At 40.9% G+C, this 14,242-nt stretch overlaps 1 protein-coding gene across 2 annotated transcripts; it reads left to right on the forward strand.

Annotated features, from left to right (window-relative positions):
• The first annotated feature begins 39 nt into the window (after nt 1-39).
• tfg (trafficking from ER to golgi regulator) lies at nt 40-13,845 on the forward strand. 2 transcript variants are annotated; one of them, XM_029529804.1, is made up of 8 exons: nt 40-163; nt 2,099-2,312; nt 2,568-2,651; nt 5,261-5,407; nt 6,167-6,334; nt 7,391-7,537; nt 12,430-12,522; nt 12,612-13,845. In XM_029529804.1, exons 2-8 carry the CDS (start codon nt 2,129-2,131, stop codon nt 13,034-13,036), a joined length of 1,248 nt encoding a protein of 415 aa, XP_029385664.1. In that variant the 5' UTR covers nt 40-163; nt 2,099-2,128; the 3' UTR covers nt 13,037-13,845. The 2 variants fall into 2 exon arrangements, with proteins under 2 accessions (XP_029385664.1, XP_029385665.1); XM_029529805.1 differs by having other exon boundaries at nt 64-163; nt 2,074-2,312.
• The last annotated feature ends 397 nt before the right edge of the window (nt 13,846-14,242 follow it).

A 14,242-nucleotide genomic window follows, 5' to 3' on the forward strand; every position in this document is an offset into this window, starting at 1 on the left:
GAGTGCGCCTGCGCACAGTGAATGCCACGTACTGGCTGACGTTGACAGTCTGGAAGTCACTTCCTCATGCAGGCCCGGCTCTGGCTAGGCTAGCTAACAGATTTGATTTTCACGGTTTGGGGAGATCCGTGAAATACAGCGTGGTCAAGTCGTCTAGTGACAGGTAAAAGACTCTCTTTGGTTTGGGCTACAGTCGTAATATCATTTAGTTTTTTTTGTTTGTTTGTTTTACTACACAGCAGATTCTGTGCTGTCATGACCAGTATGACGCTAACTAGCAAGCGAAGTAGCTAGCGTTACACGGCTAATGTAATGAGCTAACGCTAAGCTAGCTCGTCCAAGCAGATGTGGGGGACTGATTTCTGGGGAGTTGACTACAAAACTGCTAAAACCCTACCACCTTATTATTATTATTATTATTATTATTATTTAAAGAACTGTTGAGTTAAAGCGCTTCTTAGTTTAGAATATGCCGCCTTACCTTAGTTATGTACATAAACTGTAAGCCACTATTTTAAGTTGAAATCGCTTTTTGCCGACACATCACTATAAAGTGAAACTAAGACTTATTTAATTCCACAGCTGCAAACTCAACATCGATGCCTTTTAATTATCAAACCTGGTTATAGTGAATAGTGACAGCGTAGTTGTGATACGGCCTGTAAATGTTAGCAGATAGTAGATGGGCCACTGACAGATGACTCTGCGATTGAGCCTTACTCACAATCAGCGTTAGCTAAATTGTGGAAAAGCCAGTTTTGGCAGATGCTGGTTTGTCGTTGTCCTCATTTTCATTTAAGAGTATGCTAAACGCTAGCGACCACACAATCCCTAGCATCCAGGCAATTATTCATCTGGCAAGGGCAGACGAAGCCGAAGCATTTGTGGAATTAAATTCACTGTAGTAAATGGTCCGACCTAGATCATGAGCAGGTAATGTCGTAGTTAATCCAGCTGGTGACCACACACTGTCGGTATTAAACCATGTGAAATTACCACAGATTAAAACATGTAGGTCACAGGTTGCATACCAAGCAAAAGCTGTGCGTTTCATCTACCTGTCATAGACATGATTACATTACATTATTCTTTAAAAAAAAAAAAAAAAAGCATCATCTTGATTTTAAAAAGCTCTGGCTCTTTTCATCCATGTGTTTGCATACGGGTCAAAGTCTGTAACAAGCTCTGCAATTTCTCTGAACCGTCTTTGCCACCTCACAGGGTGATTTTTGACCCTTAGACTCTAAAGTGTTAGTTCTTACTGAAGGAGCCTATTTGATTAAATCTATAGAGACAGGGGTAGCTTGCCTGTTTGCATTGTAATTGTCTTGAGGCACCTCTAAGCAAATGTTCTTGTTAGAAAAACACAATGTAATCATGAATGATGACCCTTGCAGCAACCACGTCCCCTGAAACGTTAACGTTAAACGACTAACAGAGGCCTGTTCACTATCTTGACACATGCATGTTGTCTGCATTAATTTATCTTTTTATGTGACAATTTAGTCCACCATCCATTTAGATGGATTACTCAAGCTCTTGAAGTGTCATGTACTGTTTGTCTAGTTACATTTAGTTCTTGAAAATATAACACACCAGGTTAACCACATATTTACTCATTAGGGGCTACAGTTAAGCTAATGTTATCACAGCAGTTACATTTCCTTTGGCTAAGTACTGACATTTCTCTTTCCCAAGTGCACTAACAATAATAAAAAAAAAAAAAAAAAAAAAAAACAGAAATTGAACTCCTCCGCCTTATCAGAAATTCTGCAAATTAATTAAATTAGACTGAAAACCGGTGTAACATAGCATTTTACTGTACCATATTCTTCAGTGTGTTAAAGTTTATAACTTGAATATGTCCCATAACATGCAATGTTTTCATTTGTTTGACAATACTAGTGTCCTACAGTGACAATATATTTAATTTTCCAAAGGTGCCTGTACATTTAATGAAAATTGTGGATATCTTTAAGTACTGTGCAAAGAAATTGTTGTTGCAGGACTAAAACTAAATTGGCCTTGAGCTGACATCATATTGTCATATTGTTTGGTTTGCTCCTTTTAAAGCTTCCTCTCCTCCAACTCTGTTTAGTGGTGGAGGCAGAATAGGTCGGACGGCACCATGAACGGCCAGTTGGACCTGAGTGGGAAACTGATCATTAAAGCCCAGTTAGGAGATGACATCAGACGCATCCCTATCCATAATGAAGACATCACTTACGACGAGCTGGTGCTTATGATGCAGCGTGTCTTCAGGGGCAAGCTGCAGAGTAATGATGAGGTTACCATAAAATACAAGGATGAAGGTAAGCCAAGTTACAGGTACTTTATTCTAATAGGTCTCAAGAGTTAAAATGTAAACAGTAACAAAAGGTTTTTCTCAGGCCAGTTAATTTACTAGTGTATAGTGAATTATACTGATACTAGTTACTTGACCAGGTAACTTATAAACAGGTTAACATCCTAACAAGATGATGCACTACTGTGAATCAGCTCATCCGTTATCGCCGTTGTTTTGTTTTTTTCTATTTATTTATTTATTTACTTACTTACTTTTCTAGATGACGACCTCATCACCATTTTCGACAGCTCTGACCTCTCCTTCGCCATCCAATGCAGTAGAATTCTCAAACTGACTTTGTTCGGTAAGATTTTAAAACCTTTCATAAACAGAAGTGAATTCTGCCTTTAGAGAAACATACAATCTGAACTTCAAATCTGTGACTGTTGAAGCTCTTTAATCATATGTTTTTGTTCTCACAGTAAACTGTAAACCGACATGTACCACATTAGTTGATACACAAACCAGTCACTGGAGGGCACTCCAGTGACTGGTTTCACACACCAAACCTCAGCTCCTTATTGTCGCAGTGAAAGTTGTATGCACTCCCTTCTGACTAATTTTGGGGGGATTTTCTGTGTCTCTTAGCACTGATTCAGCAAACAAACAATACAACTGTATACATTTTCACAACAAAACCTCTGTGCTAGTTACACCAGTTTTTAGATTGTTATTAAATGTGCGCCATCCCAGTCCACAGTGATTCAATAGGACGTCAGTAGTGCGGTTTAAGGCTTATGTCATTGAAAAATTAATTATATAACCCACACAGCCAGCAAGCCTCACCCAAACAAGTCAGGTTGAGATCGGTTTTTGAAGAACATGCTGAATAAAACAGTTGAAGGTGTGTTTGTTTCTGTTTTTGAGTTTGGTTTTGTTTTTTTTAAGGACTCAGTGCATTGCTTGCATTGCTTGCATTAAGTGCATTCAGGACTCAGTGCATTGCTTGATCTAGATTTTAGTGTCCAGAAACTATATGCCATCCAACTCAAAATGTGGATAGAAAACTTTTTTTTTTTTTTACCTTGATTTAAATATAAACTGTTAGTGAATTAGTCTGTTTAGGCAAAAAAAGTTATTTGAGTTGACATTATAGCAAATGTGTGCATAAAAGTAAATCATACTGATAAGGCTCATTTAGACAAATATTGCTTGTAATTAACTGAAATCTTCTTATCCGATATGCTATGTGAGAATTTTTTCCCATATTATCCACATAATTTGCATCTTTAAATGTCAAATACATTAAATTGTTTCACTGATGTCTCATGGCAGGCTACTTCTACGTTATACATGTTTTTGTTAATGTCCATCAACTATTAAAGTTCCTGTAAATGTTATTTATCTAAAGGCAGCGTTGTGTCCCAGTTTTAGTGCTCAGGGAGAGGCAAAATGGTGTCACAGGGTTTTGTCCTTTCTTCTAAGAAATAAGGTTTTGCTAGAGTTTTACCTGTATGGGTGCACATCTATGAACAAACAAACTTTAAGTCCTGGAAAAAAACAACAAACATGGCAACATGATGTTGTTTCCTGTCTTCTGCTCTGAGTCGGGCTGTGAGATATTTTTATTAAATATTTATTATTATTACCGTTTTACTCCCTGTGTCATCATTAGATGTCATTGTTCCACGTGGAAATGATATCATCAGAAATGTAACGCGATTAAAAGAAAGCAAGTGTAACTGGAAACTCATGACAGCTAATGTTTAAGCTCAGTACCTTGTGACCCCATGGATCTCCATTCAAAAAAGATAAACTTTTCTGAGAAAGGACTCTCTGGGCATCTCAAACATCACACTGATTTTATTTTATTTATTTTTTTTTAGCAATAGAAAAACATGCATTATTTTGAGCAGTCCATATTCTGTAGGTCAATTATGTCTCAAGATTTTCAATAACTTTCACAATGATTTTACTTTATTTCATAAAGTAAGATCAGATATGCACTAAAGTATGTCATGTTGCTAAGTAAGACAAATTTAGTCAAATGACCACTTGTGGGATGAAAAGGTAAGCTGGACAATGAACCAGTGCTCTTGTGTCCAGTGTTTCCACCCCAGTTTTTAGTTAATGTCTAGCTGACAGGGTGTGGTGGTGATGATGAAGCTCTCAGGGCCTCTGTCAGACTAGCTGCTGTTGTGAATGGCTTTGTGAAGTCAGCCATGTGATGGATGATCCCTGTAATCCCTTTTTTTTTTTTTTTTTTTTCCGGAATGTGAAGCTAACAGAATTTGGACAGATCATCATTCATAATGTGCAAATACTTAGTGTTGAATTAACAGCTTTTCCAGATCAATGAACTGCAGAGGATTTTTACATCATACAGATGTTGCTGTATGTAACAGTGCTGTTTTCCCGTAAAGAGTAATGAGCTTCTCAAAGACTGCACATTAATCATTATTTACAAGAAACATATTTCCAGCAGCTGATGTGCAGTTTAGCTGTATATTGTCATATTGTTAGGCTCCCTGAAGCGCTTACTTATGATCAGTCTTTGTGCAGAAATACTCCCTGGGTGTGGTTTTGCTGGGTTGTATTCCTACAATATTTATCATGTGCTAGACTGTTGACACGTTTTGTTGACAAATTTTTGTATCACCCAGATTCCATTGTCCTTGTGTGTAAGTCAGCTGTCAACAAGCAGTTTAGATTGAAGACAAAAATGTCTCAGTTAGGAAATAAGATCCAGATTGAAAGACAAATTCCCATTAATAAATGCATGGACCAAAGGAGTCTTATATTCAGCAAAAGCAATCAAGACTCTTCTGTCCATCATCCTCCTTGAGGTCTGCCATATAAATTGTTGGCTGTGCTGGGCTTGAGAAATGTTTGACTCTGCTCAACTTTATTCTCTAAATAAATATGGTGATTCTGTTTGATTTGCTCACTTGGTTCCCCTCCACATATCTGCAGTGAATGGTCAGCCGCGGCCTTTGGAGTCCAGTCAGGTGAAGTACCTGCGCAGGGAGCTCATTGAGCTGAGGAATAAAGTCAACAACCTCCTGGATAGCCTGGAGCCTCCCACAGAGCCTGGCCTGGCTGCTACAGCACCAGACAATGGTAAAAACTCTGATACACATGCGCTTGCTAATGTTTGAGCAATTACTGCCACACCAATGGACACTAGATTATTGCATGTAGATGTACATAAATGCATATGTTGGCAGATATTGAAGTAGTGCAGTGCACAGTAGTTTCAGCAATACAGAAATGCCTTACTAGGTTTCAAATGTAGTTCCAAAGACAGTTTTTCATCAGAGGACTGACATGTAGATTTTGTTTGTATCATGGTCAAAATACTTATATTTCATGTATATTTCACATGCTTACTGCCTTACTCATAAAATCGGGACGTTGGCACCAGACTGAGACAGTTTATAAGACTCAGCTATTGTTAGCCAACTTTTAATGTAAAGATTTGTACGTTATAAACTACAGCTGTATCTAGAATCGTTTACTTCATAATTGCTGGTTTGCTCCAGTTTGTTTGTGGCCACTCACCCACACACACGCTTACACAAAAATACACCCTTCTCTTGTCATCATACTTGTCCTAAGCATTTATGTGATGAATGTACAGTATGACTGCCACCATCGATGCTTCTGTATTAAACTGTTCTCTTTGCTTGCCACAGTCTGAACTGCAGATTCAACAAAATTTTATTCAGAAACATTCAATTAGATTTAATGCCCCCTGTCTTACATATTTTTGTCCGTGGTGTAATGACAAGTCTGTTTGTAATTGACAGAAAAAGGTTCGTACTTTTGTAAGTACACGTTGAATTGTTGCAACATTTACATATTTTTGTCTGTTTCTAGAATCAGTGGACGTACGTGAAGGCAAGGTTATGGCAACGGACCCCACAGTGAAACAGGCCACGCCAGTCAGTGCAGCCAGTATGTCAGCCTTCGACCCATTAAAAAACCAGGACGAAGTCAACAAGAATGTCATATCAGCCTTCGGCCTGAGCGAGGACCAGGTCCCAGGTATTGCAAGCTGTCTAACTGCACAAATTGAAGATGCTATATTTAAGTATAGTTAAATTATTATATATTATTAAATTATAAATTATGTTCACCTCATGGAATTTTTGCTTTCTGTTAAGTGTCTTCACGCCAAGATCTGCAGAGCTCTATAAGGCCTTCAGAAAAAAGCTTGTGGGTGTGCGTGAATCCTAGCATAGATTTTAAACACTTGCCATTTTGTGTAGGACTTGTCCTTTCAGTCCAAGCGCCAAGTTTCCACCTCAACCACCAACCCTTATGTTTCATCACAGGATCCAGAGGTGGAGTTATTGCTTTCCAAAAAGTACATTAGAGCAACACTACAGTTTGCCAAAGGAACTTGAAGCTAAAGATGAAGCCAGACCTTTTGAAATAATGTGCTGTGAACGGAAGAATGAAAGAATGTGGTTATTTGACCACGAATAAGCAGTTCCTTCCTCAGAGACTGAGAAAGTTGCAGTCACTGATTCAATTGTGAATTTTGTGTCATAACAAGGACTGCTTGAAGATAATGTGAGACTATCTGTGTAACAGTTGAACTTATGCAGAGACCATTTTGCCAGGCCAATAACCCTTTACACACAAATAAATCCACCCAAGATTTGCTCAAAAAGATGAAATGAGGGATTATGTAATGGCCCAAAGTCAGATTTAAATCCCAATTATATGCTCTGTGGGTGTTTGAAATTGGTAATAAATCCAGTAATATATTCAAACATAAGTTACTGAGGGAATTATGTCAAGATGTATGATCATTAATGTCATCAAGTTAAAGTTCTGCTGTGTTGATATTTTTGTTTCATCACTGTGAGAAGTGGGGAAAAAAAGTGTAATTTCCTTGTGGTTTTGGCGTAGTCCAGTAGCTTTATCTGCAGGCAATGTGTTAAGTTCAAATGTTTTCTTGTTCATATGCTGTAATCAACATTTTCTACAGGATGTCATTATTTTTTCATGACTGTTTGTTTAATTTATATGTATTGCTGTGACTTAAGGTATTGATGGCCACATTGTTCGTGTCCCTCTGTTTTATCTGAGTAGCTCCCCCAGCAGTCGCCCCAGAGGAGCGCTCAGGAACCCCTGACAGCATCACCTCCTCCTCATCTGCAGCCCCTCAGCCAGGAGTTCCCCCTCAACCACAAGCTCCTTATCCTGGAGTACAGCAGGGACCCCCGGCTGGAATGGATGGTGAGACACATGAGCACACAGATTACCCCAAATAAAGATCACGTGTGTACACATTATTTAACACAACATAGTTGTTCATGAAACCCATCGCAGCAGATGTGTCTGTGTGTAAGAATGTAGAAAAAAGGCGTAATACCCTTATGGCCACAGGCAGTAGGAGACCCTGCCATGCAGGCGGTTAAGCAGTTTCATATGTTTTACAGTTTTGTTGTAATATTGGATGTTTATCTGACACTACCACCAAAGTAGCCTCATTAAATATGACCTCCTGTTGAGCAAGACAGTTTGAACATGTTGCCCTACATTTTTCTGGCCTAAGATTATTTGTTTTCCAGAGTTTTTCCTGCCTTGCAAATCTAAGATAGGAAGTGTAGGAATATATCTCGTGGGAATGTTTAGCTGGTCTTACTAGGTTTGCAGACCTTTTCTTTTTCTTTCAGTTTTGTTGATGGGTAGTTTAGTTCTATGATAGATGGAGGTCCATGTATAACAGATCAAACCATGCTCCCATTGTTTAGTGAGCTGCGTTGATTACCTTCAATTTACTTGCTTTTTATTTGCCATCAAAATTCCTTCCACCAGTAATCCCTAGCTGATTAGAGTAGGCAGAATGTACAAATGAGAATGAGAAATGCTCCATATAACTTTAATCGGAAGATCGAATTGAGGTTAAATCATTCATGGGAAGAAAACTGAGGTTCTTTGTTATCCATTTTACATCGACAAATGTTTACAGCTTATAGATGAATTTTTACATATTTTGTAAGCGAATTACCTTTTTTGGTAATCAAATCCATTCTTGTTGAAGCAGAAAAGTTCATTAAATGAGAAATTATCCTTTAGTCTCAACATGGAGTCTTAATCAACATTCTGTAAACAAGCATGGAATTATCATTTCTCTTCCTCAGAGCTGACCTTATCACAGCTCTCCCCCATGTGTGATATTTAACACTTGGAATTGTTGAATCCAAACCAAATCCGTAGATAAAGATAAACGAGCAAAGGATCGGGCCGTATTGGCAAAAACAAGCATGACTTATCTTTCTGAATTTTCTCAGCACGATGCCACTCCCGGACGCAGGTCATGGTCAGTCTGCAGTGCTGAGGTGCCTAAGTTCTCACTTTAGGGAATTCCCTGGATTGTTTTCCCCTTTGTTGTGAAGAAAGGCCCGAGCAGGTGCCGCCATAAAGGTGGAACCTTTGTATTGTTTACCACTTCTTAATAAGCAGATTGGGTTGTTTTCAGTTTGTCGTTTGGCCGAGAGGAACGTATTAGGCTATAGAGCAATAAAAGCTGCTTTGTGTCTTTGGAAAGCTCAAAATACTCTTAAGAGTCACGCCTGCAACACTGGAAATCTGCAAACATGCAAACATGTGCTACGACTGCTTCAATTTCACTGGTGGTTTGTGGTTTGGCCTTGTTAGTTTTGGGTCTTTCCGTAGGGTTAAATAAAGTTTAGTTGTTCCAGAAGGAAGACTTACTCTGTGGCAGGGTGAGCCAGCGACACAACATGTTGCACACAAACATCCAGTGCAACAGAAAGCTGGTTGCTCTCTCTTTTGCTCTCTTTCCTTTCACTGCTTTGATGTATAATGCAACCAGCTTTCTGATGAGGTGATGTGACCGTTTCATCGTGGAGGTCTGACGAACAGCCCAGGCTCTGCATGGGTAAAATACTGGCCGTCTGCCTTGATTTACTGCAAGGAATGACAGGACATTATTATTGAGTAACAGTTTCAAGTTGCTCATTACGCTGCATCTCTCTTGCTCTGTGGTTGTGTGCCAATTCTTAGTATTAGAAATTTAAATAAACATGATTACAGCAAAAGCTGCTAATAACGCAAACTTTCAACCAGGACCTTCAGTGTTCAGACCAAGTTGGTCTTGACAAATAAAAGTTAACGACGGCAGCTGCTGCTGCTGCTGCTGCTGCTGGTGTCCCATGACAGATATGAAATGAACAGTATATGTCATTATCAGTATCAGCAGATATCCAGTAATCAAGATCAATTAAGGCATGTAGGAAGAAGCTCAGCGAGTGTTAAATTGGCAACCCCCCCCAGTGAGTGAAACATACATATCTGACTGAAGTCTATGTTGTCAAGTGTCAACCCTGAAGAAGTTCAGCAAGTTACCACACACACACACACACACACACACACACCCCCCTACGTCTACAACTCTTTTCTCAGTCCCAAGGCTGCAGATGGTTGGCATAAACAGACATTAAACTAGAGCCTGCTCTACCTTCTCTCCCTCTCAGGCCTTTCCTCAGGCTTTGTCCTTAAACCTGTCTCTGATGGCAGACTTTCTCAAGGCGAAATCAGCAGCCAGTCAATACATGAGAATTTATAAAATGCAATGCCAGTACGTAGATTAGACACCGATCTGAGCATTTTTGGCCCTTCCATGTAGCGTTAAGGTCATTTTTTGTTATCCAGACTTAGATTACTTGTTACTATAAGAATGTTGCTAACAAGATCCATAAGCAGATGGTAAAGATTTCAAAATGTTGCCTCTCAGATGCTGATGCAGCCTTGACCATAATTTACATCTGTGCAGGAAGAAAACAATAAATGTGTATATGAAGCAGCATATGTGTGAGGGTCGTTATCAGATGGGCAGATGTTTGTTTGGCGTGAATTGTTTATGTAAGAACAGGACCATATTCTCATGACTCCTTCCTAAGGCATGCATAGAGTTCCTACGGCCAAACGATTCTTTGTTTCAATGAACAACAGTCTCCTAACTTGGGGTTTTATTTCCTGGAGGAACGTCTTCAGCCCCATTTCCCAGTCTTTGTCCCTGATAGCTGACCTCCTGGCTACGCTGGAAGGAATTGAACTCCCAGGGCAAAAAGCTCTAACAGCCACATCCTTACTCACTCTTACATAATACTTATGATGGTTTACAGACTGGGGAGATCAGGAGAAGAAGCCAGTTTCACACGTGTGCCTTTTCACACAGTAATGAGCATGTTAAAGGTTCTGTCAGTGAGATAAATGATGGTTGCCACATCATTCCAGTGCTTATAAAAAAGACACCAGAGAGATAGACTGTTTCTAGCTAAATATTTAGTTGTCAAGTGTCTCCCCTGACCAATGCAGTGATCTTGGGCTGCATGGACTGTGCAGCAAACATACTTATGGGCCAAAACCTTATGGCCAGCACTGCCTAATAAGCTGCTGGTCCTCTGCTTCTTTCTTAAACGGCTCTAACCGTTTAACCCGGTAAAGCATTGATGCTCTGTGAAGAGGGTTTTCTTATGTTATCTGGTGCCAAGGTGCAGATCCTTAAAGCTCTTAAAGCCACCCTGGATTTGGCTTGTTGCAGCACATCCTTCAACACCCTGCTGCTGATTCATTGTTAGTCCCCTCCTTGGATCCATGTTGGCACCACTGACCAGGAACAGCTCACAAGCCTTGTTGTTTTGGAAATTCTCTAACTCACTCAGCAAACTGACCTTTGATGAAGTCACTTTGGTCCGGCTAGTTTGACATGTGCAATTCCTATGAAGTAATCAGTGTAATTTGCCGATTTGTGATGTTTGTACTCGTTGTATATTTAAATGGGCCAACATTAGTTATTGAATATTGTTGCATTGTTCATGCTACATTGCCTGGGTTCAATTACGAAGCTCTGGATATGAACCAAAGTTTGTTTTTCCATCTGTCGGTGGACTGAAATTCCCTGAAAGGAGAGAAATTGGAGTTCAGTCTCCTCAGCTTTGCTCTATTTTAGACTGAATGTTGCCACAATATCACCTCAGTGTCTGGAAAATCAGGGCTAGTTTTAGCAGTGATTGAAAAATCAGTGGACCTTGGGGCATCCCTCTTTCATTATGGCTTCTCTCTTTATGCCAGGCAGGAGATCTGGGAGTACTGCGGAGGCCTCTTTAAGGGAGAACACTAGTTTGCCAGGTCTTTTGCTGAACATGTAGGCATTCCATGGAAAACTTGATGAGCAAATTAAAATAACAAGGAAAATAAGTTTAAATGTTTTTGAAGCAAAAAATAAAACTCAAATGGCATCACTGTCAAGCACAAAGGTCTGATCGCAGTCAGCTTTAGGCCTTTCAAAGAAAAACAGTTTCAGGTGGATGACGGAGGTGATGACAACTATTCTCCACACATAGCCACTGTAGCTGAGTAATAGATTATAGAAGTGACAGAGGACATCACTGTCTGGGACCACAGAGGAGAGGCTCTTCTCCTGACGCAGTAAACTGTGGCTCTGCTGAATGGTTTTTGCTGCTTACATCACCTGTGGATATATATGTCAGCCACAATGAAAGGAGAGTCTGTATGTTTACATCTGCTCAGGCACCTGGATGCTTCCCTCAGCTCAGAGCCCGTTCTTTCTGTAATGGGCCATTAAAGGTTCAGCGGGCACAGGCCTCCTGGCATCAAGCACTTATATTAAAGTGGTTGCAGCTGGTTTCATTGAAGCAGTTATATGTGATACGTTCCAGAGGCACAGGTGTTAATCTGAAGTTGCAAGTACAGCTTGACACTCTTGGGTGGACTGGATAGCTACCTGATCTCCAAAAAGCAAAGTGCAAAATGAAATAATAAATAAAAAAAATCAAGGGGAATTACTTACTGACCCTTACTAGTGAAATTCCAGAATCTGCTTCAGATTTTAACAAAATAAAGTAATGGAGAAGAAACACTGAGCTGCCACGTTCATCTGATCCCTGAGTCCCTGTGAAGACGGCAGGCAGTCCATTAATGTGTGTTGAACTATAAATTAATTTCAAACTGATCATTGTAACGAGCTGAAATTTGCTGTTTTCGGTCAGTACGAAACTTAGTTGCGTGTAATGTATAACGAAAATGATTTTTCTTTATTTGTTGTTGTGTACTACTGATCCATCTCCTTTTCTCTTCAGGTCAGGTGTACCCACAGTACCAGGCCCCAGGTGGATACCCGCCTCAGCAGCCAGGTGCCCCACCGCAGCAGCAGTACGGTATGCAGTACCCTGGTAAGGAAAAAAGTAGCTGCTGTGTTTTGAAGTCAGGTGTATGTCCTCAGAGTGAATTGAAGAGATTTTCTTTTTGCCCCCTCTCTTAGCTGGCTACAGCCCCCAGCCCGGAGCCCCTCAGCCTGGCCCCCCACAGCCGCCGCAGCAGCAGCAGCAGCAGTTTCAGAACTACGCGCCTCCCTCCTCCCAGGCTCCTGCTCCAGCCCCTGGCCCCGGTCCTTCCCCGGCCCCAGGCTTCCAGGGTGGCCAGCAGCAGTCCCACCCACCTCAGGGAGCCCAGCAGTATCCACCAGGAGCCTTCCCTCCGCAAAACTATACCTCCCAGGCCTCCCAGCCAGCTAACTACAGCCTGCCGCCCAGCTCCCAGCCTGGCTCAGGGTACCAGCCCCGCCAGGCATACACCGCACCTCCAGGTAGCACCGTCACCCCTCCACCAGGAGCTGCTAACCCTTATGCCCGCAACCGCCCCCCCTATGGCCAGGGCTACACTCAGCCAGGGCCCGGATACCGGTAAAAGAGGACAGACCATGTTACTGATCCTCATGCATCCCCAAACCCCCGCCCTCTATGTGGCTCCGCCTGTTTGGATTGGGTGCAGGAAACATGGTTTACTGCTCAACACCCCTCCATTCTCTCTTTCTCATACAAATATCCAGTCCAATTAAGAAACAAGCAACCCCCCCCCACCCCAGTCTGATGGTTAGTGTTTGTATGTTGTATCTTCTACACACCACTCTGTTCTGGTCCTGCTGTTCTTTCCTTCTTGTTTTCCCCTTTCCTCTTGTCGCCACCACTCATCTGTGCTGCCCTTTTGTACCTGTCACTGTAAACACACCTGGGAGACCAAATCAGGCCGTTGCAGTTTATTGTTCTTTCCGAGGTAACACTTCATTTTGCAAGTGAGATCAACATCTGCATTCTGCGTTTGAGACGAGTATCTCAGCTGGTTGTGTGCTGTGCATAGAAGCATTTATAAGACACTAAATGAAAAGTTACCTCTTTGTCTTTTTTCTTTCTTTCTTTATTTCTTTGATCAATTTTACCACCATGTCGGTATTAATGATGTGTCAACAAATTGCCCCGTGTTGGGAACACTAGCTAAGTGATGGCTTGTGGGAGGTGTAGATCTCAGTGTAATGAAGGCGTCTTTTCTTTAGCTCGTTATATCACCTCCAGTAAAGCTTGCTATTCCTCTTCTTCTCTTATCACTGGTTTTTACTAATATATCAAATTAAATTCCACCTTCAAGTGAGATTAGTTGTTTATGTATAAACTGTAACATTTTTTTTCTCGAACCTAATAAATGATTGAGACCCTGCTGGAGCTCCCTTTGGTAAGTCTTTTTGTTTTCTGTTGTATTTTGTGTTACTCTTGGCACTGTTGTCTTACTGTCTTTTCTCTTAACACCCTCTCTGTCTCTCTTTGTGGTTTCTTAGTTCATGTCTCAGTTAAGTTTGGCCTCTCCCTTCTCCTCCACACGAATTTGGAAAAGTGCGGTAATGCTGCTATTCCTATTCTGTTTTCCTGCCTGTGGGTTGTGGTTGGCTGGGACATGTGGCAAGGGAACTTGTGGTTGGTCTTTTCGTGTCAAACTGTCTCCGAGTGTGAGAAATTACTCACACGGGGTTTATTAATGATAATTCAGAGAAGCGTGCAGTTACTCTCCACCTAGTATGTGCCAAGGTACCTGAAGGTACCATAAGTTTATTCTGAGAAGGTC

This window comes from Echeneis naucrates, chromosome 21 (genome assembly GCF_900963305.1).
Source record: "Echeneis naucrates chromosome 21, fEcheNa1.1, whole genome shotgun sequence".
Lineage (NCBI taxonomy): Eukaryota > Metazoa > Chordata > Actinopteri > Carangiformes > Echeneidae > Echeneis > Echeneis naucrates.

Excerpts from the sequence above, each read along its gene's own strand:
- tfg (XM_029529804.1), top strand. The coding sequence starts at position 2,129 with ATGAACGGCCAGTTGGACCTGAGTGGGAAACTGATCATTAAAGCCCAG. Across the intron at positions 2,652-5,260 it reads TCTCAAACTGACTTTGTTCG|TGAATGGTCAGCCGCGGCCT; the intron begins GTAAGATTTTAA and ends ACATATCTGCAG. Across the intron at positions 6,335-7,390 it reads GAGCGAGGACCAGGTCCCAG|CTCCCCCAGCAGTCGCCCCA; the intron begins GTATTGCAAGCT and ends TTATCTGAGTAG.